Genomic DNA, 26,823 nt, shown 5'->3' with positions numbered 1-26,823 from the left:
TGAGGTAATACAATGCTTTTCTGTGTATTGCAATTTAGCTAACAAGTCTTTAATTATAATATAATTGAAGGATATACTACATTTGGAGTTGTGAGTGGAGGTGAGCTTTGATAATACCAAAATGTTTTTTGTTTTGGAGAAAATATTATGGAAATAAAAACTACCTTAATCAAGGAATAAGGCATATCTGCTAAGTCAGTTTTAAGACATAATTTATTGATTCATAATATCTAAAGTCTAGGCCCTGTTATTTTGTTGGGCTAGTCAGATCCAAAGAGCAAGAGTAGGGAAATAAATCATCTGCCCATAGGTTCAGATGACAGTGATTCTTCAATTTCTCTGCAGTTTCCCACATTTCCTAAAACTTCATTATTCCTTCCTCATAGTCTCTACCCGGGTTTCTAAAAATATTCTGGCTATCTCGAGTCTTGTTTATTAAGTACTTTCCTGTCAGATGACATCAGACCATCTTCTTTTAACTTACTGATTTTGTCATTGGTGGAGATAGCGTGGGTTTGCTAAAACCTGCAAAGTTATCCTCTTAATTACCTCTTTATTTGCGACTTTCTCTGCTTATTTGAAGCACATTCATAAGTCTAGTTTCGAGACTAGAATCTTTCTACATTTTACCAAATGTAACTTATCTGTAGTGATAAACATTTCATTGACAATAATTTGAGGTGCCTTAACAAAAATTAAATCCCTGTCTCTTGATAGCTAGTAGACTCCATGTACTTTGTTCGAACTCTGCTTTTGTAATCAGGTCACTCATTAAATTGCTTGTGCTGCCCAAAAGAAACCTCCAATTTCAACTCATTATTATCCCATCCTAAACCTTTTGTGGCTCAGAGTAACTCTGTCCCAGTTCTCCATACTTTTGTTGCATAAAGAATGGGGTTTGCCAAATTTTTTTCGTTAAGGTCTTCTATTATTGAATCACAATGCCACTAACATCTAATAAATTAACTGACAGTTTCCACTAATGGAAGAGAAAGATCTTTCCTTTTCATTAGGAGACTTTTTTGTGAACCTTCCTTATAGTTGATATGTAAGTCAAATATGTGAGTTAATCAATACATAAATTAATCTTTAAGCCTCTTGACTGAACTTTTTATTCTTTATTGTACAGTGAGATCATGAAACCATTCATAACCATTGCTTTGTAAATACCAAATAAATTTTTAAAATTATTTTATTTTGAGACAGTCTCACTCTGTCACACAGGCTGGAGTATAGTGGCACAATCTCAGCTCACTGCCACCTCTGCCTCCCAGGTTCAAGCAATTCTCGTGCCTCAGCATCCCGAGTAGCTGGGATTACAGGTGCATACCACCACGCCTGGCTAATTTTTTTGTATTTTTAGTGGAGATGGGGTTTCACCGTGTTGGCCAGGCTGGTCTCGAACTCCTGACCTCAGGTGATCTGCCCACGTCGGCTTCCCAAAGTGCTAGGATTACAGGGGTAAGCCACCACGCCCAACTGATACCAAATAAATTTTGTTGAATAAATAATGCCTGGAGTCTTCCCAAATTTGTCTGTGTCTCCTTTGTTTTTTGTTGTTGTTTTGTTGGATTTTTTTCTTCTTCTTTTTTTTTTTTTTTTTTTTTTTTTTGAGACAGAGTCTCACGTTCTTTTGCCCAGGCTTCGGTATAGTGGCGTGATCATGGCTCACTGCAACTTCCACCTCCCAGGTTCAAAGGATTCTCCTGCCTCAGCCTCCCGAGTAGCTGGGACTACAGGCGCCGCCACCATGCCTGGCTGATTTTTGTATTTTTAATAGAGACAGGGTTTCACCATGTTGGCCAGACTGGTCTTGAACTCCTGACCTCAAATGATCCACCTGCCTCAGCCTTCCAAAGTGCTGAGATTACAGGTGTGAGCCACTGTGCCCGGCCTCTTTTGTTTTTTAAAAGATATCTAGCTCATTATCAGTAGGCCGTGAATAGTTTAAATGCTTAAGATTCCAATTTGAAAAGTTTTAAGTCAAACTCTAAAGATTTTTACATAGCTCATTTTCAAAGTCATGGTTTAAAATACAGAACTCATGTGAATGACATTTCTAGGAAACCTTAGGTGAATTTCTTAGGATCAGCTTGAGCTGTTTACAATGGTAACACGTCTGTATGAAAGGCATGTCAAGAAGAACTGAAGATCAGATGTGGCTTTACCACAAGCCAGAGGCTGTATTAAAATTAGGTGCTGTCTAATAAAAAAGAAAGAAGAGATCCAGTTAATGACAGAATCGCATAAATGTGGTTATGTTCCTTGCTTTTAACTGCTGAGAAAAATAATCTTGAATGATGGGCCAAAACCAGGAAAAGCCTTCAGGGGAAAATGTAGTTATAAGTATTTACAAGGCATGTACATTTTTTAAAATTACAGCCTTATCACATTAAAGCCTCATCTGGGTACTTTTTTGTATGCCAAAAAAAAGTGCTGTATTTTTATTTGTAGGCAGTGTAGTAATAAGAATTCTGTCTTTTATTTGAGATAGAATTTCCAAGTATCTATTTGACCTTGCTAAGCGTTCGTGCTGCGTAGCCAGTGATACTGAGCATTCTGTCTGGATTGCCTCTGGACAGGGGATTCACAGTTGGTCTTTACTGGTTAGGGAACATCTAGAACTTTTTGCTCATACACAAAGTAAAAACCTTATATGTCCTATTTTATAGGTCCAGTTGGTGCCAGCATTCGTGTACTTCTAGCTTGACTTTTTACCCCCTCTGTGTGCTATTACGGGGTCTCTTACAAGTGTACTTTTCCTGCGTTGTATAAGCAATGAGAATTTTATGAAATAAAGTGAATTTGCTAATATCTCGGGTTTTTTTTTTTTTTTTTTCTTCCCGTGCCTTGTAAACCTTAAACCACTATACTTGTTCTATTTGAGGTGCAGGGGAGAGCGTGAGTGAGCTAATCACTTAGAAGGAAAAATGCAAGCTAAACCAAATCCTTAATGAAACAACATTTGTTTTTACCTATGGAAATAAAAAACTTTTTAGCCACATGCTTATGAATTTTTACTTTATACTTACCTTTGAAGTTTTGGGGCCTGATACAGGATCCTTGACTCTGCAAAAATAATACGGCTCTTTACTATTTGGCTGACTGGCTTTTATACCATTGCAAGGAGTTGGGAGGGAGAGGGACCACTAATTTCTTCTCCATTCTTCTTCCCGTATCTCATTACCATGATCTCTATTCAGATTCAAAGTTTCCCTGGTGCATCCTATTATCAATCATATTTTTAATGAATCGCTGACCATATTTGCCACTGTTGGGGAGGCAAAAAAAAACCCTGAAACACAGAGCCTGTGTTCTAAACGGGTTCATAATTGATACAAGGATTAAAAGCTAATTCCTGTCATTCTTACACCTTTGCATCCTCATAGCTTAGCTCCCACTTACAAGTGAGAACATGTGGTGTTTGATTTTCCATTCCTGAGTTACTTCACTTAGAATAATTGACCTTAGACTTTTTTCCTTATATTTTCTTTTTCCAGCTTTCCTGAGTACCTTTCAGCTGATATCCCCTTTTTCCTCTTTTTTTTTTTTTTAATTTAAGTTCTAGTGTACATGTGCACAACATGCAGGTTTGTTACATATGTATACATGTGCCATGTTGGTGTGCTGCACCCATTAACTCATCATTTACATTAGGAGATATACCTAATGCTATCCCTTCCCTCCCCCCTCCCCACAATAGGCCCTGGTGTGTGATGTTCCCCTTCCTGTGTCCAAGTGATCTCATTGTTCATTTCCCACCTATGAGTGAGAACATGCGGTGTTTGGTTGTCTGTTCTTGCGATAGTTTGCTAAGAAGATGGTTTCCAGCTGCATCGATGTCCTACAAAGGACACAAACTCATCCTTTTTTGTGGCTGCATAGTATTCCATGATGTATATGTGCCACATTTTCTTAATCCAGTCTGTCACTGATGGACATTTGGGTTGATTCCAAGTCTTTGCTATTGTGAATAGTGCCGCAATAAACATACGTGTGCATGTGTCTTTATAGCAGCATGATTTATAATCCTTTGGGTATATCCCCAGCAATGGGATGGCTGGGTCAAATGATATTTCTAGTTCTAGATCCTTGAGGAATCGCCACACTGTTTTCCACACATCTACAGCCATCTGATCTTTGACAAACCTGACAGAAACAAGAAATGGGGAAAGGATTCCCTATTTAATAAATGGTGCTGGGAAAATTGGCTAGCCCTTTTTCGTCTTTTTACAAAACTTTTTTTTTCTTACTAAACTCTTCTAGATTGTGTGGAAATCATGAGCTTTTCTGCAACGACCCTTAAATGTCTGTCCTTAAACTCATTTTACATTTTAACACTTCTGGTCATTTACAAACTAGACTAAATTATTTCTTAAAAGCTGAGTCATTACAGTTATGATCTCTTAGCCAATGTTAAAGTAACAGGAGATTTGACTTGCTGTCATTAGCTTTGGTTTTAGGATTCTAAAGCTAGTATACTTCATGAATAGCCAACCAGTTGCTTTTTTCCAGTAATGTCAAAGGAAACTTAATTCCAGTGGTTCATGTGTGTATCCTCTGGAAAGTTTTACATATAAAAACTTTTGAAAACTAATGTGCTATTAAAAAACAGGGCAAATTTTTGGCTGGGCACAGTGGTTCACGCCTGTAATCCCAGCACTTTGGGAGACCAAGATGGGCAGATCACAAGGTCAAGAGATCAAGACTATCCTGTTCAGCATGGTAAAACTCCATCTCTTCTAAAAATACAAAAATTAGCTGGGCGTGGTGGCGCATGCCTGTAATCCTGGCTACTCTGGAGGCTGAGGCAGGAGAATCGCTTCAACCCAGGAGGCAGAGGTTGCAGTGAGCTGAGATCGTACCACTGCACTCCAGCCTGGCAACAGAGTGAGAGTCCGTCTCAAAAAATAATAATAAATAAGGCAAATTTTTAAATAGCTAATTTAAAACAATATTTTGTTGGCAGTTTAAATCAGTAAAGTATGATAGTTTGTTTCTATTGTGGTTGTAATGATATATAATCTTGCAAAGATTGTATATTTAGTTGGGTATGCATATCACGAGAACTGTAGTTTTTAATATATCCTTTAATCTTCCAATATACCCAAAATGTACAATAATTTTTGCCAGTATACAGCCTTTCAGTGAAAAAAAAGTGTTATGACTGAGATAGTTTACATAGAAAAATTACAAACTTTGTGACTTAAAGTACATTTATCATGTTATCTCACTTTTTTTCTTAAATAATGCATACTTCTACAGAATTGTTGAAACTGAGTCAGTGGTTCTGACACTCGGGAAAACATAAAGACTGGACTAATGTTAGAGAACTGAACCCTTAGTTTCTGTTTTGTTCCTTTGGTGCTATTTTCTTATCTAAATTTTGTAATAAAATGGAATTAAATGTGAAAATATCAATTAGGTTTTCAAATCAACAATATAGGTTGTGTATACATTAAGATTGCTCATTGTAATACATATTTTACCTTATCACATGTGGAGATTGCTGCTGTCCATGTTTTTTCTAATTAATTTATACTATTTTCCACAAATATTAGAAACTTCATTGTACAGATCATCTGCATAAAAAAACTTTAATGAAAAATAGTGTTTTGGATACACTGATGCTTATCTGTATTTTATCTCATTAAGCTTTGTTATTCTGTTTCTCATCCTAGTTCATTTATTTTGGGGAATTGCAAGGATTTGCTATATTATATAAGGGAACACTTTAAGCACATTTTCAAAAGAATCACATCAACAGTTAATATGTTTTTTAAAATTATATATGGAGCGATCATGTGAGATATAGCATGGCATAGTGAAAAGATTTATGGCACTTAACTATTTGTGACCTTGGCCAAAAAAATGGTCACGTCTTCTTCTGTGTCTCATTTTCCTTATCTGGAAAACAAGATGATTAATACTTCTCTTACAGAGTGGTGGTGGGAATTAAATAAGTTGAGGAATATGAAGCTGCTTTGTAATGTACTCATTATATTATAATGGTGCCTTCTGTTTATTCTAAGCTTCATGAGGACAAGGACCCTTTCTGCTTCTTCATTGTTGTAGTATTTAAGACTTAGCACAGTGCCTGGCACATAATAAGGAATCAGTAAATATTTGTTGGTGTTTTTCCTGCCTTTTTGTGTTGATAAATAAATGAGGAATTAACTGTCATTTCTTACAAAGTTTATATATTGACCATAAATTGCTTCTGTTGGTCCATAACTTCAACCTAGTTCTCTTTTTAAATCTAAATGTTTATGTAATTACTAATGTGCTTGAAAGTCTTTCAAACTTACATTTTGCGTAAGTTAAAAAAAAACGTTACTTTAAGCCAGGCACATGTCTGTAATCTTAGCTATTTGGGAGGCTGAGGTCGGAGGACTGCTTGAACTCAGGAGTTCGAGACCAGCATGGGCAATATAGCCAGACCTCCTAGGCTCTTTCTTTTTTTTTTAAGTTACTTTTTATTTCCTTTGGATTTTGAAGTTGCAGAAACTTTCACATATACTTTTAATAATATTCTGTCATTCCAAAACCTTTTCTGTGGAAATAGCCACATTGAGTTTATGGGCAGTGGATGCAACTTGGAAAACGTTAATATCTTACTGAAACGAAATGTTTCTCAAAAAACAGGAATATCAGTGGTAGGTTTTGTAAGTTTCTCCCTCTTAAAAAAAAATCTAAAAGAAAAATCTGTCTTCCCCTTTGATTATCACTGGTAACAGTTATTTAGTTCTTCAGTCCATGTAGGTAAAAATGCAAATGGCTTTATGGAAATGAGCACTAAAGCTTGGATCCGGTCCTGCCTTAGCTACGTCTAAATATGTGATCATGAGCAAGCCATTCAGGTTCTCTGAGATTGTGATAAAGTCAGATAAATCCTACCTCAAAAGAACTTGGTGGGCCTCAAGTGACATAACATGTACTAGAAAGTGCTGTGCATAGTGTAAAGTGCTCTACTAAATAGAGTGCAGAGTTCTTAATTTCTTGGTACTGTAGATGCCTTTGGCCATCTTGTGAAGCTTGTAGAGCCCTTCTGAGGTGTAAACATAAAAGAATTACAAAGAAATCCAATTATATTGAAATTCAGTTATGAAAATATTTGAAAGTAGTAGAGTAATTTATGGTTCTTTATTAACATTAAATAAAATGTTATTGTTGTGTGTTTAATGACTTCACTAATTTTGAAGTAGTGATGACCGTAAATGATGTTTTAAGATACCTGTAGCAACTGTAATGTGATCTCTGTTGATGACAAAAATCACCAGTATTGCTAATACCACTGTGGTTTGTTGCCTGTATTTATTATAATTGAAAGAAATGCTAAATGTCACTTAGAGGTTAGTGAAAATGATATTGTAATTGTTTTTTCTCATTTAAGTTCATGAACTCCTTGAATTCTATCCATTATTCCCCAAGTTTAAGAACCCCTGTGATATATTAATGCTAGTCATTAACACTAACAGTGTATGTTAAGGGCATATCTCTACTCAAGGGTATTTAAAGTACATTTATCAAGGTGATGTCTTGTAGGTTATTTGGAGTTTAGTTTCATCAATCTTAATTTTGGAATTAAGGTTTAAGAGTTTGATTATATTAACTATAAAATAGTTAATAGTTATTTGGGGTACAAATATTTAATTAGATATACAACTTACATGACTGATTATCTCATAAATGATTGTTTCTAGAGCTGTTTATTTAAAAGGGATTAAACTTCTTTTCTAAAATTATTACCAGGATCAGCCAAGATCTTGCTCTCATTGCTCGGGAGATCAACGATGTAGCAGGAGAGATAGATTCAGTGACTTCATCAGGCACTGCCCCTAGTACCACAGTAAGCACTGCTGCCACCACCCCTGGCTCTGCCATAGACACTAGAGAAGAGGTAGGAGATCTTCATGGAGAAATGCATAAGGTTCTTTCTTTTCTTTATTTCTTTTGCTTTTAGCTTTTTGCTTAGTTTATTTTAGTTATGTCCACCCTCCCTGTTTGCATGAAGCTCTGCATTTTCCAACTTTGCTTTAACAGTTTATTTTATGTTTTTGTAACAAAACTAGTGCAGGCTAACATTTGGTCTACTATTAACATGAAGCTGGAAAATTCTTTAGAAACAGCATTTTGCCTGCTAATTCTTGGTCCATAGGTTCACTTGAAACGTGAATATAAATGGTACCCTGAAAAGCAACCCAAAATTTGATAAATGATTGTATAAAGTTTCTATAAAGTTTGACTGTGAAAATGCTCCAATTAAAAGTATTTTCATTGCTAGTTAACTAGAAGATACTCCGATAGCAAAGAAAGAGAAAAATCCTACAGTTTCACTGCTTTAATAATTCTTTTGATAAATACCCATATACTTAAGGATATTTTGAAAAATTGAAATATGTATGTAATATACACATACAAATACATATTCAGAACATTTTTATAAAGTCTGGAATACAAGTTAGCATATATAGACTATTACCCATCCAATATCAATATCAGGGCCTCTTACAGTACAACTCCAGAAGGCGCCATTTGCATAACATTGCTCCAGACAGCGCCTTTAACATATAATACAAAATTAGTGGTACTCTTTGGCCATGTTGGCTGTTTTGATCTGGGATAGATATGTAAGCAAATGATTGGCATTTAAAAGAATGAACTTCTGTGTTTGGAGATTGGCAGACTGGCCTTGCTGCCAGTTTTAATACAGACCAAAGAACTAGGAATGATTTTTACATTTTTGAATGGCAGGAAAAAACATCTAAAGAACACTAGTTTGCCACATGAAAATTACATGAAATTCAAATTTTGGTGTTCATAAATAGTTTTATGAGAACACAGCCACACTCATTTGTTTAACTCTCATCTATGGCTGTTTCTTTGCTACAGGGGCAGAACTGAGTAGTTGAGAGAAAGATTGTATGGCTACAAAGCCTGAACTTTTATTATCTGTCTCTTTATGCATAAAAGTTTGCCAGCCCCTGATACTAATTGTTCTGTTTCTTCAATTTTACAAGATAATCCTAAATAGTAGGCAAAAATGGCTAGCCTTTCTGACAAATTTAATTGTGGTAAACTGTGCTAATAATATTTTCTTCATTTGCTTTTTGTCACATTTATTCTTTAATCTGATTCTTTAATGGTCACTTTTTTGTTTGTTTTCCTTCAATGTGTTGTTTAACTTATTAAATGATACTTCATCAATCTGTGTAGAGTTTTGTTACCACATTGATCAAATGTAATTGTATATGAAATCATCGTTATTGATGAAAACCTTAAGGATCGTCCTGGTGGCAAGACATACACAATTCTTCTGGTACATTTAAAATGATGAAGATATTATTTTCTCAGCTTTCTAACTAAATTTTACCTAACATGATTATACATTCACTCAGACCCAGTAAAATTACTTAAACATTCCATTGAATAAATTTCATTTTTTTTTGTTTGTTTTATTTCAGAATATTGTACTAGGTTGATTCCCTCTTCAGTAAACCCGAGTTACTTAGTATTGTATGTCTGTGATTTGCACTGTAGATGGCAGTATATCATTTTTATTAGAATGTGAATTTCTGTAGCATTGTTAAAAGTTTATTTGACTAAGACCAAAATATTTATTTTGTGGTTTAAAAAAATATTTTCCTTTTGTAAACTTAATTGGAATTTGCAATTTATGTATCTTGTGAAGAAATTTGACACCTGGATTTGGGGAGGAAAAAAAGGAAAAACAAGATAGGAAACTAAAAGAAAAAGAAACATTATTTTATACTGGTAAGGCAATGTGTGTAAAATGAAACTCATTGTCCATCTACGTGGCTCAGCTTTTTTTCTATTTACCGTCTGTTTTCCATTTGGAGAAAATCTTATCCATGGAAGAATTAAATTTAACATAGTTACATATTTTAGATTTTGAAAATAAAACCTATGTAGATGAACCTCGATTTTATAAAGGAAATACCTTTGAAGTGCTTATAAAAAGAAAGAGTAATTGGTTTATTGAAGATGTCATGCCTCTGTTACTACTTGAGAATGGAATAACTTCTGTCTAATCATAAAAATTGTAATGCCAGTATTGGTAATTTTTCAAATTACTGTGTTCTCATAAAGGTTTGCTTTTGTCCCATTAGTTGGTTGATCGTGTTTTTGATGAAAGCCTCAACTTCCGAAAGATTCCTCTATTAGTTCATTCTAAAACACCAGAAGGAAACAACGGTCGATCTGGTGATCCAAGACCTCAAGCAGCAGAGCCTCCTGATCACTTAACAATTACAAGGCGGAGAACCTGGAGCAGGGATGAAGTAAGTAAACTATAAATTTTAACATACGGCAGAAGAAGCATGTTCCGTAAGTGAGAATAGGAGGAACCATTCAGTAAGTAGGGCTGGGGAAAAAGTGATTCTCCTTAATAAATGCAATGAAATTTCACCATGACATCACATCATATACAAATAATTAACTCCAAACGAATTTAGTTATTAAATAATGCAAGAAAAACTGTAAAACTTTTACTTAAAAAATACAGACAAATTTCTTTCAATATTGTACTAGGGAGTGATTTCTTAAGAGAAACAAAAAGTTTTGGCGTTAGAAAATTGATACATTTGAGTATATTAAAATTAAGGACTTTTTCTTTATTAAATAATAAAGAAGGTAGAAATACAAGTTACAAACTTTTGCAAAACATAAAGCCTATGAAGGATTAGTATACAGTATATATAAAGGACTCCCTCCAATCAATTAAAAAACACAATAGAAAAATCTGCAAAAGACATGAACAACATTTCACCAAAGAGAAAATACCGAGGCGGGCAGATCACTTGAGGTCAGGAGTTTCAGACCAGCCTGGCCAACATGGGGAAACTCCCTCTCTACTAAAGATACGAAAATTAGCCAGGCATGGTGGCACGTGCCTGTAATCCCAGCTACTCAGGAGGGTGAAGCAGGAGAATCGCTTGAACCTGGGAGGCAGCGGTTGCAGTGAGCTGAACCCACACCACTGCACTCCAGCCTGGGTGACAGGGTGAGATTCTGTCTCCGAAAAAAAAAAAAAAATGACAAAAAAAAGAGAAAATATTGAAGGCCTAGAAAACATAAAGGGATGTTTAACTTAACGAGTGTTCAGAAAAATGCATGTCAAGACTACAGTGAGATTATAATCATTCAATTGTTGGCACGTTAAAAAGTCTTAAAATGTTAAGTACTGGAGGAAATGTAGATACATAGGCTTTCTTATGTGTGGTTGGTGGAGGTTAAGTTGGTGCCGTGGCTTTGGAAAATAGTTTGACACTATCTCCTAAAGTTGAAAATAAAGACATCACATGACCTAGCAATTTTCTTGCTAGTGTATGTACAAGAAAAACCCCTTCCTATTGACAGTAGAAGTTACATTTATAGTAACGTTGTTGACAATATCAAAAACTTGGAAACTGTTTACATCAGCTGAAAAGTGAATGTATAAACTGGTATATTCCCAGATTGAACAATTACAGAGTAATAAAAAATTCAAGGATATAAAGGAGTTCCTTCATCAAAGAGTGGCTATTTCAAATACTACTATGGAAAGAGGTGATTTAGGAACAACACACAGAGGTGATATATGCTTAAGGGCTAGGTACAGGAAAAGTGTAGAAAGAAACAGTTGACAAGAAGAGATTGATGATAGATTAATATTTGTGGATCCCTGGATTTAGGAATAGGATCTTGAGATTATTATGTAAGAATATGTATGTTTCTCATGGTACTGAGTAGAAAAAGATCTACCTGGTGGAAAAGTATGCCACTAGCCTGAAAGTTACAATTGAAGTATACTAAAAAGTTTTAAAGCATACTTGATCTGTCCTGGCCTAATAGTTGATTTGTTCTTGGTGTCAGGAAAAGGGCCCATTCTCTAATCTTATTCTATTCATTCTGTCCTGATGTCTAGGAAGACAAATTTCTCCAAACGTAATAAAACTATGTGGAAGAAGTTTATGTTTTTAAAGAGAATGGAAACATCTCCATTGATAGTTATCTCAAGGTTGATATCAGGAATTTATTTAATGCTTTGTGACAACAAGCTAAACTTCATGAGCAAAGAAAAGAGAAATACCCTATTCTGTGTTGCAATCTTTCCTTAGACTCTCCTGCCCTTTCTCCTGCCTTCCTAATTTGTATATGTCTTCCATCTTTATTTGATTGTTTTCTTAAGGCCCACAAAAACCATTTTGCTTATTTATCCTTTCCTTGACAATGTTACTTTTCACAACCTAAATAACATTTTATTGCCCACTAAATTCAAATCCTTGTCATTCTGAAGTTAGTTCACATTTTTCCATGATCACTTCCTTATTTATGCCACTCATCAATGAACTCTCTTTCGTTAGAATTATTTTTTTTTTTTTATTTTGAGAGGAAGTCTCGCTTTGTCGCCAGGCTGGAGGGCAGTGGCGCTCTCTCCACCCACTGCAACCTCTGCCTCCCAGGTTCCAGCAATTCTCCTGCCTCAGCCTCCCAAGTAGCTGGGACTACAGGCATCTACCACCATGGGCAGCTAATTTTTGTATTTTTAGTAGAGATGGGGTTTCACCATGTTTGCTAGGATGGTCTCGATCTCCTGACCTTGTGATCCACCCGCCCCAGCCTCCCAAAGTGATGAGATTACAGGCGTGAGCCTCTGTGCCCGGCCTCATTAGAATTCTTACAGCACCGAATCTCAAAATTTATCTGAACGTCTCTTCTTGTTTTGTAGACCTTAGGCTTTCTGATAAAACATGTAATCGTATTCCCTGTATATTACCATCATCTCCCCCAGTGATCTTTAAACCTTTTTGCCATCTAGGGCCTTATCTTCTGTTTTCTTTCAGACGCCAGATACAGTACTGACAATATAAGGAGCTGGTTTTGAAAACCAGATCTAGACTCAAATTTTGTCCTTTTTCTACCATGTTTCATTAGCTTTGCCTTTCATGATTTGGCCTAGGGCTTGGCAAACTTCAACCCATAGGCCAAATCCAGCCTGCCACTTGTTTTGTAAAAGTTTTGTTCCAACACAGCTATGTCCACATGCATGATTTGCTCATTATCTATGGCTGCTTTCACACTGCAAAGGCAGACTTGAGGAATTGTGGCAGAGACCCTATGTCCCTCAAAGACTAAACCTTTACCCTCTGGCTCTTTACAGAGGTTGGTGACCCCTGGTTTTGCCCATGCATCTCAGCTGGAGTAATACCAACACCCCGTATAAAAACTTACTATTTTGAGTAAATTTTTAAAAATGTATCTTTCCCACTAGACTCTTTGCTGGAGAACAAGGATTGTACTCTTCTTGATTTCTGTATTCACATTACTTGGTGAAAGAATAAATAATAAATTTAGTACTCTAAGTTACTTGTATCTTCTCTTTTATACTTCAGTTGGAAGTAAGAGAGATAGGATCATGATAGTCATTGAAGATAAACTGAGGATAAAATGGATTGTGTTTGGAAACTGATAAGACCAAAATAACATGGAAACTTGACAAGTTATTTAATAAAAGAACTCCTTTGTTAATAGTGTTTCTTTCACTTTCTCATTTTAGTTACGTATTAATTATATACTTCATTGGTTTATAATTAAAATAAGCATGAATACTAACTGCCCCTAACTATAGTGACTTATGACTGGTGATCCCAGTAGTTATACAATACAGGGGTAATATTTTAATATCTACTTTTTTCTTTGGCTGTTGCAGGTCATGGGAGATAATCTGCTGCTGTCATCTGTCTTTCAGTTCTCTAAGAAGATAAGACAATCTATAGATAAGACAGCTGGAAAGATCAGGTACATATACATATAGCTTATGTTTTTTTAACTTTAATATCACCTCACTTTGCTTTTTGTTGCTTTTTCTCAAGGCTAAAAATATATCATCAGAATGAATGTGTTTACCTTTGGAAAAATTTGTCCCAAAGTAAAAATCTATCCAGTACTACTTTATAACTTTAAATTTATTACTAATTCAAAACATAAATAGACTTACAGATTTTATTTAACAGTACTTCAGAAATCCATGCTGCTATTGCTTATTTCTGATTCCTATAATTAAAATTTAAAATGTAATGAAACAGTACTTGAACATGGTTTGTGAATTGTAATATTCCACACAAATATAATTCTATATTGTTTATATATTGAAATAATATATTTTATCAGCGTTTGATGAGTACCAAGAAGCCATTAAATTTTTTCAAAAATAATTTCAAAAACACCATTTAAAACTTAAAGTATTCTTAAAAACAGTCTATTTAGCTTAAAACAATGTGTTTTAAGTTATCTTGAGCCTGTATCTTAAAAATGTCTTAAAGGTGGCCGGGCGTGGTGGCTCACGCCTATAATCCCAGCACTTTGGGAGGCCAAGGTGGGCGGATCACGAGGTCAGGAGATCGAGACCATCCTGGCTCACATGGTGAAACCCTGTCTCTACTAAAAATACAAAAAAATTAGCCGGGCGTGGTGGTGGGCACCTGTAGTCCCAGCTACTCGGGAGGCTGAGGCAGGAGAATGGCATGAACCCGGGAGGCAGAGCTTGCAGTGAGCCAAGATCATACCACTACACTCCAGCCTGGGCAACAGAGCAAGACTCTGTCTCAAAAAAAAAAAAAAAGTCTTAAAGGTGTACGAGAACTTCTCTTCACTTTATTGCCTCCTAAAAGAATATTAATTTAAAATTCCTTATGTTAAAAATAATGTACTCTGCACTGTCTTGTCCCGTTTTTCTATTTATTTTAAAATGTGTGTCTTTTTAGCAAAAGTAATACATGAACATGGTTAAAAAATATAAATCTTCCAGAAAAAATGTATATTATATCTAATAGTGGTGTGTTTCCCCACTCTGGGTTCATTTCTCAAAGGTTTATACAAATATGATCATATTTTATTTGCTTTTGTACCTTGATCTTTTCTCTTAATTAGATCTTTACTTTTCCCAAAGAGTATGAGTGAAATGTATTGACAGACCCCTCCATATTTGATTGGAATATGAGGCATGCTGCCTAGTGAAAAAACAGCTGAGTCTGGGTGCAGTGGCTCATGCTTGGTAATCCTAGCACTTTGGGAGACCAAGGCAGATGGATCACTTGAGCCTAGGACTTGGAGACCAACCTGGGCAATATAGTGAGATGAAGGAAAAAAAAAAAAAATTGGCTGGGCATGGTGGCACATGCCTATAGTCCCAGCTACTTGAGAGGCTGAAATGGGAGGATCACTGGAGCTCATGAGTTCAGAGTTACAGTGAGCTGTGATCGTGCCAGTGCACCGCAGCCTGGGCAACAGAGCAAGACCCTATCTCAAAAAAAAAAGCAATAGAACATTTAATGTTTGGCTTTTCATAAGGAGTACCTTGTACATATAAATAATGTCGAAAGTGTTTTTAATGACTGCCATTACATACCTATCCATTGTTTTTTTTTTTGAAGAGAATTTACCTTTATCAAATCCTATATATTCTTATGAATTTTAAACAGACTTAATTTTTACAGAATAATATTTTAATATTTACTTATTAACAAATAAGTATTAAGTACATTCTAGTCACTTTATAATTAGACATTGACAAAACAAAGACCCCTGTTCTCATGGAATTTACATTCTCTACCATGTAAACCAATCAGCTTGTATTAAGTTAGCTATTTCTGCTATCGACATGATTTGACTTGATTTCGTTATTTCACTTGATTTTCCCTGTATTTTACTACTCACATTTTCTGTTTCCACTTGAAGCCCAATTACCTGCATTAACTTTTTCTTAATACTAATATCACTGCTTATATTGATGAGATAAAAAGTATAATAACAATATTAATTTCAGGTATAAACTGGAACCTTATTAACTAAGAAATTTTAAGGGTTATAATTGATTTTAGAGAAATTAAAGTAGTTGCATGCTGTTTATAAATACCACATTTTATAAATCCTGATAGGGCTTATAAATGAGTCCATTGTTTTTCTTTTAGTCACAATCAGTGATTAAGTAATTAGCACCCTATTATTGTCTTATGTAAGATATAGTACATGTTTTCCCCTTGTGACTCCATCATTCCCAGGTTTACTTCTTTCACAAGTAAAAGAATCTCCTTCACTGTGCAACTCATTCACCTATGATTTGCTAATATATCCTATGACCAGAGACAAATGAAGTCCACCATTCCCTGGGGTAAAGCCTAACTGAAATTTGTAGGGAAAAAAAATTTTAAGCTTAACTTATTAGTTATTACACATGAGTAAACAAATCTGTAGGCCTCAATCACACAGCTGCTTATTAATACCATGGTTCATGCCTCAGATTTGGCTCAAGCATTCATTGTAGTTAAATGTAATATATAATTGTTATAATTTTTATTTTAGTTCCACTAAAATTATTTTCTAGAGCTGGGGCATTATGGAAGGATTATTAACCAAAGAAATAAATAAATGAAATAAACATTGGTTAAGATCATATTATGTGGGAATAAAGTCTCCAGACTCATTCATTCATTGAATGATTTTTGATTATGTGTTATTTGTCTAGCACTGTTTTTGATGTCCTCACATTTTAGTGTAGAAGGCAGGTAAACAGGTAATTACAGTTCAGTGTGTTAAGGGAAATACATGATGGTTACTATGGAAGCCCATAGCAAGGGCACTTTGGAAATTCAGAGAAGGGCTCTTAGAGAAATTGCCATGCAGTTTAAGTCCTGAATGATGAGGAGAGGAGTTAGTCAAAAACTACGTGAAGTGAAAGGGCCAGAGTATGGTGAGAGATGACACTAGAGAGATGAGGATGAATCTGTTTTGGCAGAATTTGTTAAGTAGTTTGGATTTTATCATTAAAAACCATAGGAAGCTAATATATCCAATATGGGTCCTCTTGATACACCAGTGTTACCCGTAAAAAAATCATGAGAGTCTTGTATAGTCATGTGGCTTGTAACTGGAAAACCCTGGAGTCTCCTCACCTATAAACAAGTACACCATGTTTTTTTCATCCTACCTGCTGAAATACAGGTCTTCGTCCCTGATAACTGGATTCTTAACCACTCATTCATTTATTCAGCAGATGTTCACAGATTACCTGCCCTGTACCATTCTCTTCCTTACCACAGAGCAGCTTTCCTACATTCTGTAGTCTTCCCCCAAAGAAAAATATTTTTTATAGCTTTGACATTGAACTAAAATTGAAAACAAAGAACACATTGCTGATGGATTGATAAACTGTATTGTCTCAGAAAGTGACAGAATTTATAAAGTTTAAGAAAAGATGCAGAAAAATGCCTCAATAAAGTTATACATAAATACAGAATGTTTAATGTATTGGAATTGCCTTCAGTTTGAGCGTTGAGTTTGGACACTATGGCAGGTTTTATGGAAGGTAATGAGGATAAAACCATTTCTATTATTAAAGCGTTTCCAGTATAATTGGCAAGGTGAGGCGCATATAAAATCAACTATTGTACAAGATAGCATAAAACAGATTAGTGCTCAGTTAGAGATATAAAGGCAAAGAAAGGATCACTTTCACCTAGGATGATTAGAGAAGGCTTTGGGAAGAAGATATTGTTCAAAGGTAGACCTGAGTTGTGATAACTAAACCTAAGGGGTAGAGACCTGGACCTTCTGCATGAAAAGTGCCAGGGTAGTTTGAGCATCAACTGGTCTTTAAGCTTTATGTCAGGAGTTATAACCTCAGATGTCTACTGGGGTTCATCCTAGAGGCACGCATATTTACATTGTATGAACACTGCTGAATCAATTGTTAAATATATATACAGGAACTCCTGTTGTATGTACAGCATTCTCATCGCATTCCATGTGAAAATGACCCCCTTAGGTTGTGTCGCATGGCCTTGCATTGGTAGGCCATCAATGCACAACTCCGCGTCTGCATGTTTTAATGGCTAGTACTAGAGAATTGGTTTTGGCTCGTAGGATAGGAGCCTGAGACTTCTGTTTGTTTCTTTCCCTAAAACCAATGGCTTTATCAAAAAGTATCCTAACTTAATTCTTAAATTATTTAATGAAATGAGCTTTGGAATTTTATGTATTTTCATGCTGAAGTTTAGCTTATGTTAAATCTATAATGTAATCTGAATATGACTTTGAAAGCTATGATTTTTCAGTTTAAAATTGATAAGGACCTTTGAACAAAAACAAGTTCTGATCATTATAGCCTGGTCTAAACTAATTTCTTGGTCTAATTTTCTGATTCTCTAGTATTTAAATATTACATTAAAGTTTATTTCATAATGTCAAAATGGCGAGTTTGGGCCGGGCACGGTGGCTCACGCCTGTAATCCCAGCACTTTGGGAGGCCGAGGCAGGCGGATCACAAGGTCAGGAGATCGAGACCACGGTGAAACCCCGTCTCTACTAAAAATACAAAAAATTAGCCGGGCGAGGTGGCGGGCGCCTGTAGTCCCAGCTACTCAGGAGGCTGAGGCAGGAGAATGGCGTGAACCCGGGAGGCGGAGCTTGCAGTGAGCCGAGATCACACCCACTGCACTCCAGCCTGGGGGACAAAGCAAGACTCCATCTCAAAAAAAAAAAAAAAAAAAAAAAAAGGCAAGTTTGACTTCTTAGATCTGTACCATTATATTTACAAATTGTTTTTTGTGTTTTGTTTTTTTGTTGTTTTTTGTTTTTGTTTTTTTTCTGAGACGGGCTAGAGTACAGTGGCATGATCACAGCTCACTCACTCAGTGCAGCCTTGACCTCCCTGGGCACAAGTGATCCTCCCACCTCAGCCTTCTTAGAAGCTAGGACTGCAGGCATCTGCGCCACACCTGGCTAATTTTTTTGTATTTTTTATAGAGACGAGGTCTCGCCATGTTGCACAGGCTGGTCTCGAACTCCTGGCAGCAAGTGATCCACCCAGTTTGCCCTCCTAAAGTGCTAGGATTACAGGCATGAGCCACTGTGCCTGGCCAACAAACTGTATTTTAAAATAAACCTTTTATTTCTTCAGTGGCGCATTTTTTTTTTCAGGGACCATAGGTAACTATTCTAACCCATTTTCACCAAAGGTGAAATGTGTATGGTTTAACAGTTTTAGATCCACAAACACTATACTCAGTAGCCGTCCTCTGGAAAAATTCACTGAATTTTTAGCACTGTGTGGCTAAACAGAGACTTTCTTTATTGTGTAAGTCCATTAAAGTTCTAAGTTGGTCCATGAAATAGTCATTATTTCTTTATTCTCCATCAGTCCTAATGCTGCAAGGACTCTTTTATAAGAACATAATAGTTTAGAAAAGATGGCTGGCAAGGGTGTTTATTTTTTTTGAGTTTAGAAAATTTAATAAGTAGGCAATAAGAATATTCTTATACCAGATTCTAGACCCATTGTCACCTTAAGCAAATGTTCCAGACTCGATGTGATGTTAATGAATTTCATGATTTTACATAAGGTAAGTCTGGTACGTTGATCTTTGAAGAAATACCAGCACAAATATTCACTTAGTTTACTGCTTAAATGCTGTTCAGCTTCCAGTAGTAATAAATTTACATGAGATTTATAGTGTTTACACTAGATTTCCAGACGTACTGAAGAAATTTTAAAAGAAACCAAAAAAGTAGCTAGTCTTTTACATCTTTCTAAAACTGCTGAATCATGTCTGATAGATTCTAAAGTGTTAGAGAGAAAAATGTCCCACATTTGGAAGACACATCAAAATGTTGTGGTCCTTTATTTTATAAGTTATTTGATGTTAGGGTAATGATAGAATAATTATCTTTATTGGCAATTGTTTTTATCAAAAGAATAGCATCCTAATTCCTAATAGGTTATTATGTACAAATATACTAACACGAATTAACAATTTTTAAAGAAAAGCACAGTAAGTACTCCCAATTTTCAGTCTTTAAAATAATATACACACTTTTCTTGATCAATAAGGTGCTTATTCCTATATAAAGAAGTCTTTACAGACACAATTGTTTATACCTAATTCAATCTGTTTATCTCACTTATTCCTATACTTCATATATTCTCTCTGAACAAAATTGCATTTTCTTTATAAGTGACAGTTACACAGTCGTTTCTCCTTATAATCAGGTGATACATGTTGTTCCAAGACACCCAATGGATGCCTGACACCACAGATAGTTCTAAAACCTAATATACTGTGTTTTTTCCTACACATACATGCCTGTGATAAAGTTTAATTTATAAATTAGGCACATTAAGAGATTAACCATGGTAACTAATAATAAAATAGAAGATTTATAACAGTATACTGTAAAAAAAAGTTATGTGAATGTGGTCTTTTTCTCTCTCTCCCTCTGCCTCTCCCAAAATACTGTAATAGTTTCGGACTACGCTTGACTGCCACTAACTAAAACCTTGGAAAGAGAAACCGTAGATAAGAGGGCATTACTGTATTGTAAATTATAAATATTAAAGTTTTGAGGTCATAACATCTTTACATTTGTTTTATATTTTGTTTTCAATAAAGAATAAGATAAACAGTAAAAAATGTATTCATGTATTAATAAGCATTCAACTGGAGCTCATACACATTAATGGGTATTGTTGGCTTAGTATTTTAATTCTCAATTTATGCAATGATTGGGTTTTTTTTCTTCATGTACCTTTGAAAAGATACGTTGTTTTGGTATCATTAACAAAAAAGTTATAAGTTTTTAAAATATAAAAAGTTATATGCTTATGTTTTTTGATTTATAGAATATTATTTAAAGACAAAGATCGGAATTGGGATGACATAGAAAGCAAATTAAGAGCCGAAAGTGAAGTCCCTATTGTGAAAACCTCAAGCATGGTATAGTAATTTTTCTTGAAGATTAAAACATTTTAGTAGAGTTTTATTTTAAGGAAAATACCCTTATTTTTGAGCTATTCGTTGATTTGCTTTTTCAAAAGAATATATAAATGCAAACTTTTGGGAAATTGTATTGCTTCTACTGACTCACAGGTTTAAAATGTTGATTGTTTCAGAGTTGCAGAGGGTATGAAGGAGGAGCCTTTTGTGTTTCTTACTAGTATATATTCTTCTTGTAATAATTAAACATTAGAAACATGAAATTTTTAAAGAGAACCAAATTTAACTTGAAAATATTAAGTTGACATAAGTTGTTTCCATTTACTTAATGTAATACTTATCTTTTTAAAAGAATTTGTAGAGATTTTCATTGCTCAGAATATAATTATAATATTGAGGTTGCAGTTTATATGTTTTTACAAAGATAATTTGAAGGCATTTTTACATAGTCACTGCAAGGTTGATTAATAAGAATTTTTAAAAATCTTTGCGGCCAGGCAGAGTGGCTCACGCCTGTAATCCCAGCACTTTGTCAGGCCAAGGAGGGTGGATCACTTGAGATCAGGAGTTCAAGACCAGCCTGGCCGATATGGCAAAACCCTGTCTCTACTAAAAGTACAAAAACTAGCCAGGCATTGTGGCGGGCGCCTATCATCCCAGCTCCTTGGGGGACTGAGGCAAGAGAATTACTTGAACCTGGGAGGAGGAGGTTACAGTAAGCCAAGATTGCACCATTGCACTCCAGTCTGGGCAACAGAGTGAGACTCAGTCTCAAAAAAAAAAAAAAAAAACTTTGCTTAAATAGTAATAAATGACTTTAAACTTTTCATCTGCTACAATCATCTCACTGAAAAAATCATTCTATTTCATTGTAATTTAAATATTTTAGTTTGAATCTTGTTTAGTAGATATAATTATTTCATATCATGTTGCTATTAATGTAGTAAGTACCATGTAGATAATATTAAGTGTTCCAAATAAAATGAGTGTGAAATTCATTGCTTGTAAAGGGATACCATTTAGCTAAAGTAGAGGCTAATTTTTGTTATTGCTTTCCCTGCAGGAGATTTCTTCTATCTTACAGGAACTGAAAAGAGTAGAAAAACAGCTACAAGGTAAATAGACTACTGAATTAAGTATAAAGAGCTAATAATTTAGAATAAGTGCCTTCTAAGTGGTATTTCTTAAACTATTCTTATTGTTAGCATATTATTTGATTAAATGTAATGACATACATAAAATATAGAGTTCTATACATTCACATTACTCATAAAAAGGAATTTTTTAAACCCAGTGTAAAAATTAAAAATATAATAAAGATATATGCGGGGCATATTTTAGTTCATAGGTTTGACAATAGGCTAGATGTCATAAACTAATTGGCATTTTTTATGTATTAAATAATATGTGAAAAATATATAATAAGGTTGTGTTAATTAGCATTATTTGTGTGATTTGACAATTCTTAAATTATGTCGGTGGTGTAACCTGAAACAAACTTACATTCTAATAGAAATAATAGTTGCTTAGTTAACAAGAAATGAGTACATATTGGCCATAGAGACCAGAAGAGAAAGGAGAGGAGAAAATGAAAGAGACTGCCCTCTAAACTTTGAAAGGGATGTTGTTTGGTTTGTGTCAGAGCTGGATTGTACATTAATGCCTGTGTATCTCTTGACCTAGAAGTCCCCAGTGGTACAACAAGCAGGTTCCATAGTCAACTGCTGATTCTACTGAGTCTTTATCTATTGAATAATCATAGGTACATATGTGGATCCTATCAAAATGATTTTTAACCTTTATTCAGCCCCAGCATACCTAAGGGTTATGATACACCCCATGAGTAAAAGCGGCTTGCTAACACAGTGCTTCTTAGCTGGTTGACTGGGGGTATACTTTTAAAAGTACCTTTGACATGATTCTTACATCTGTGTTACTTCCTTCTCCCAGCTCCCTACTCTGCCCAGTGCCAAACTGAAAATCACAGCCTGTGAACTTTCCATGTCAACCCAAAGATCTTTTGGATTGAAGCTGATCTTTAACTGACTCCTCCCATACAGGCAGCAAGTCTGTTTGGCTTTGCAAGCTGCCCTGCGATATTAGTCTGTAGGCTCTGAGGGAAGTTCCCCCTGTATCTCAGTGGTATATACAGCTGATACCCTAGCACTCTGGCCAGGCTAAATGACATATTCTGTGGTAGCATTCAAAGTATGCTGATGTTCTTCTGGCCTCTCTAGCCTTGAGGTTACTCTGAACCCTGACTTAGCAGCTAATTCCTCAGTTATCTGAGTGATAAATAGGGTTTAGATATTTATTAAAAATCATATTCAGTATTTTCTCTATCCTCTCACAATAATGAAGACAAATTTCAACAAGATTTTTCTTGAATTCTACATCTTCAAATACCAGACTTACAAGTCTCTGAAATGCCCATAAGTGACACATCAAAGGACCCAGAGAAAGTATTCAGGGCTGGGTAATTTACAGTACAACTACAGAATAACTAAGAATGGAGTTTTAAATATAATATTGGAAGATTAGCCACATTTAAGATCACATACGTGCTGATAGTTTAAGTATTATCCAAATCATCAACAGTGTTTATACATGAATGTAACTGCATCTAGAATTATTCCCTTTTCCTTCCCTTTAGCAATCAACGCTATGATTGATCCTGATGGAACTTTGGAGGCTCTGAACAACATGGGATTTCCCAGTGCTATGTTGCCATCTCCACCAAAACAGAAGTCCAGCCCTGTGAATAACCATAGCAGCCCGGGTCAGACACCAACACTTGGCCAACCAGAAGCTAGGGCTCTTCATCCTGCTGCTATTTCAGTCTCAGCTGAATTTGAGAATGCTGAATCTGAGGCTGATTTCAGTATACATTTCAATAGATTCAACCCCGATGGGGAAGAGGAAGATGTTACAGTACATGAATGACTTTCTCTTGAGTGTTGAAAAATCATTACCTGTGGAATGACTAGGAATATTGGAAGCAGCATAGTGTTGACGTACACAAAACAAGACAGCTTGGTCAGCTACAATCTTGGAATCCCTGTCTTCTTAATTTTATTTATTTATTTTTGGCTTACAATGTAGTATATCAGTCCTTTCAAACCATTTAGATAACCACTTGATGCACAAATAGGAAAAAGCAGATTGTGGCAGTGTCACCTTTTGTGGTTTTATGATTTTCAAATTGAATTTTATGATTACACCCTTTCCCTTCATAGATCTTTTTTCTTTTTTTTAAGCCATGCTGTGACCTACAAGCAAACTAAATAGCCAACATTTCTGAACCCCTGTGTCTCCTGTGCCAAGCTGCTCCCTGAAATGGACTTCTTCATCTGTACAGATTTGTTAAACCATTCTATTTGCTTCTTAATAATAGGATTTATATGAGTACTCATTACCATTGGACACAATGACAGAAGTACTCTCCACAGTAAAGCAGACCTTCCACCACAGTCACTCTGTGTCCTAAAATTTTCCAACATAGATGTGATTTATATAACTTTGTTGATACATAAATTGTCTTGGGGTTTACGGAAATTAACTATTATGTTTGCACTAAGATTTGCTGGGAGTGGTAGGTGGACATATCTATATATCAATAAGGACTAACCGTCTTTTTTGTACATAGGAGATTGATAATACTGTATTTGTTTTAACCCCACAGTGTTTTACTCCACTTTCAAAAAGATCAATTTGGCACTTTTTTTCATTTTTTTAATGGAAATAAGATTTGGTCTCTCATTTTAGGTTAAATGATAACTAGAAAGATTAAACTAGACAGATAGTTTAGGTGGAGTATATTTTTAAAACTCAGAACATGTATATTGGTCCTGTGTTACCAAGTTTATATGTGACAGTTGAAAAAAAAATTCCCTTGAAATGATCATGAGGTTAAAATTTTCTTCATTAGGGGACTTGGAGAACCAGTAGTCATAAGATTAGTTGATAGTTTCACTCCCAAGCAATGAATTGCTTCTGTGTGTTTCCCTGTAGGACTCAATAGTAAATCCTGTCTGTCTTACACATTTATAAGGACCCTGCAAGACGACGACGACAAAGGCCTTTGGCCTGTGCTACTAAACAAGAAGCCTATGAAAAATTTCTTCTTTAAACTTGTTTTTTCTCTTTCCAGTAAGTTGACATTTGGATAGCTTAAAAAAAAAAAAAGAAAAGTAATTACCTTTGTGTTTCCAGAACACTATAATTGGGGTGTATCTTAATTCAGTTAAATATTATTAGTAGACCTGGATTTTCCCCCTTGACCCCATCAGTCTATTAAGGTTAAACTGCAACTTTTATGAAATGGTCTTTAATATTTCCACAATAATCCTGTGCTATATTTGTTTTAAGAAACAAAGTAACTCTATACACTTCAAGACTTTACAGGATTTTTAAAATCCTGTATTGTTGGATCAATCAATAAAGATGCAAAAAACTTTTTATAGAGATGTAAAAACAAAAGTATAATGGATCCCCTATTTTTCTTTAAATTCAAAAAAAAAAAAAGGTAAATGAACTATTCTCTTTGTAAAGCTAAATTCCCCATTCTGTCTAATAAAGGAAGACTGAAAAAAGGTTTTAAAGAACATAAATGGAAAGATACAAATGCTTTGAAGGAATAAACGAAACATTAAAACAGGGTCAATCCATTTGAAGAAAAAGTTGGACAAAATAATCAGCATTGCTCCCTCTTTTATTTAATATTTGGGTACTGATTATATCCACATGGAAGTAGAAGGTAAGGAGTTTAGGAAAATATTAGAATCTACTCTGCTTACATTCTTGTTTAAGTGTTTACACAGTTTGGTTCAATTATAAACATTTGGCCTTTTACTATGTTATTTTTATTTTGTATGAATACATTATCCTCCTTATTTATTTTTGTTACATTTATTACTTATGTTATTTTGTTATGCATTTACAACTCCATTTTTAAATAAAGTGTTTCTGGAACTTTATACAATGATTGTATATTTTATTTCTTTTACCATCTTGCTTGCTAATACTTCATCAACTTATCAAATGATTATAAACCATTTCCCAAGGCTTAGCAAAAGCAAGAATCCTCCAGTTCTATTAATATGTGGTTACTGTGAAATCTCTTATTAGTTTGACTATTTAAAGAAAAAAATTGTCTTAGCAGATTATGATCAATATAATTCACTTAGCTTAATGTCCTAAAGTAATGTGCCTATACAAGGTCTTCATTTTTAACCAGCTTTAGATCATCAGAAAGCTTTATGACAGTGATCTATATTGGGAATAAAGTAGAAATTTAAAATACCTTTGTCATCTTAAATTTGATAACTATCAATTTATACTGTTTCTTTTTTATCCTATCACTCAAGCTTAAGAATCTTGAATGTCTCAGTATTATTCAAAATTATAAATTTCACAGCTTAACCTTTTGAGACTTTGTGTGTTCTGGCCTTTTCTTTTGTGCATATCTGTGTGACCCATTATAGTATCTACCACCATTTACAACTTTCTTGACCACCATGAGCTTTTCATCCTTCTGTACCCTGTATCTTCCTCCCCTTCCTTCCTGCTTACCCATAGCCCTTTCATTCTTCAGAGTCCCACCAACTTCTTCATACAGCTTCCTTCATATGACCGCACCACATAGGGCTGTGCCACATACGTGCATTTTCTCTTCCCTTCCCCCATGACATATACACGTTTCTTCCCTGGTAACTAAAGTAATCTTCATTTCCTGGATAGTCCCTTTGCTTTGAAACATCTGTGCCATTTTGCCTCCTTCATCTCCTTGGGTTTGCTTGCCACGTCTCTGCCTGAAAGGATTCAGACTTGGAAAGGAAACCAAACCTGGAAGTCTGAGATCCAGACCCACTCCCTCTTAGCTATCAGTGCGTTCCTCCCTCTTATCTGCAAAATTAGGACATCACTGTTATTATCCAAGTCCCTTTTAGCCTAAGTTGTCTATGACTGTATGAAATGTTCTCCTTCAAAAAGCTTTTTCTGATTCTTTGTCATGATCTTCCTTTCATTGTGTTTGCATAACACAGAAAGTTCT

At 35.0% G+C, this 26,823-nt stretch overlaps 1 protein-coding gene across 15 annotated transcripts in view; it reads left to right on the top strand.

Moving 5' to 3' along the window:
- CEP170 (centrosomal protein 170) overlaps window positions 1-25,295 on the top strand; it is a 129,650-nt gene extending 104,355 nt beyond the window's left edge. For 5 of the 15 annotated variants that reach the window (XM_021934197.2, XM_009196330.4, XM_017957929.3 and 2 more), the window contains 6 exons: window positions 7,753-7,930; window positions 10,131-10,301; window positions 13,712-13,800; window positions 20,678-20,771; window positions 21,835-21,886; window positions 23,425-25,281. In XM_021934197.2, coding sequence (XP_021789889.2) covers window positions 7,753-7,930; window positions 10,131-10,301; window positions 13,712-13,800; window positions 20,678-20,771; window positions 21,835-21,886; window positions 23,425-23,714 — 874 coding nt within the window. In that variant the 3' untranslated portion in view covers window positions 23,715-25,281. Of the gene's footprint in view, window positions 1-7,752; window positions 7,931-10,130; window positions 10,302-13,711; window positions 13,801-20,677; window positions 20,772-21,834; window positions 21,887-23,424 lie in introns of all 15 variants that reach the window. The other 10 variants (XM_003893689.5, XM_009196370.4, XM_021934174.2 and 7 more) reach the window with 4 other exon arrangements.
- Window positions 25,296-26,823: the final 1,528 nt, after the last annotated feature.

Source organism: Papio anubis, chromosome 1 (assembly GCF_008728515.1).
Source record: "Papio anubis isolate 15944 chromosome 1, Panubis1.0, whole genome shotgun sequence".
NCBI classification, from domain to species: Eukaryota; Metazoa; Chordata; class Mammalia; order Primates; family Cercopithecidae; genus Papio; species Papio anubis.
The sequence above is the reverse complement of the archived record's forward strand: the minus strand, read 5'-3'. Positions and strand labels throughout refer to the sequence as shown.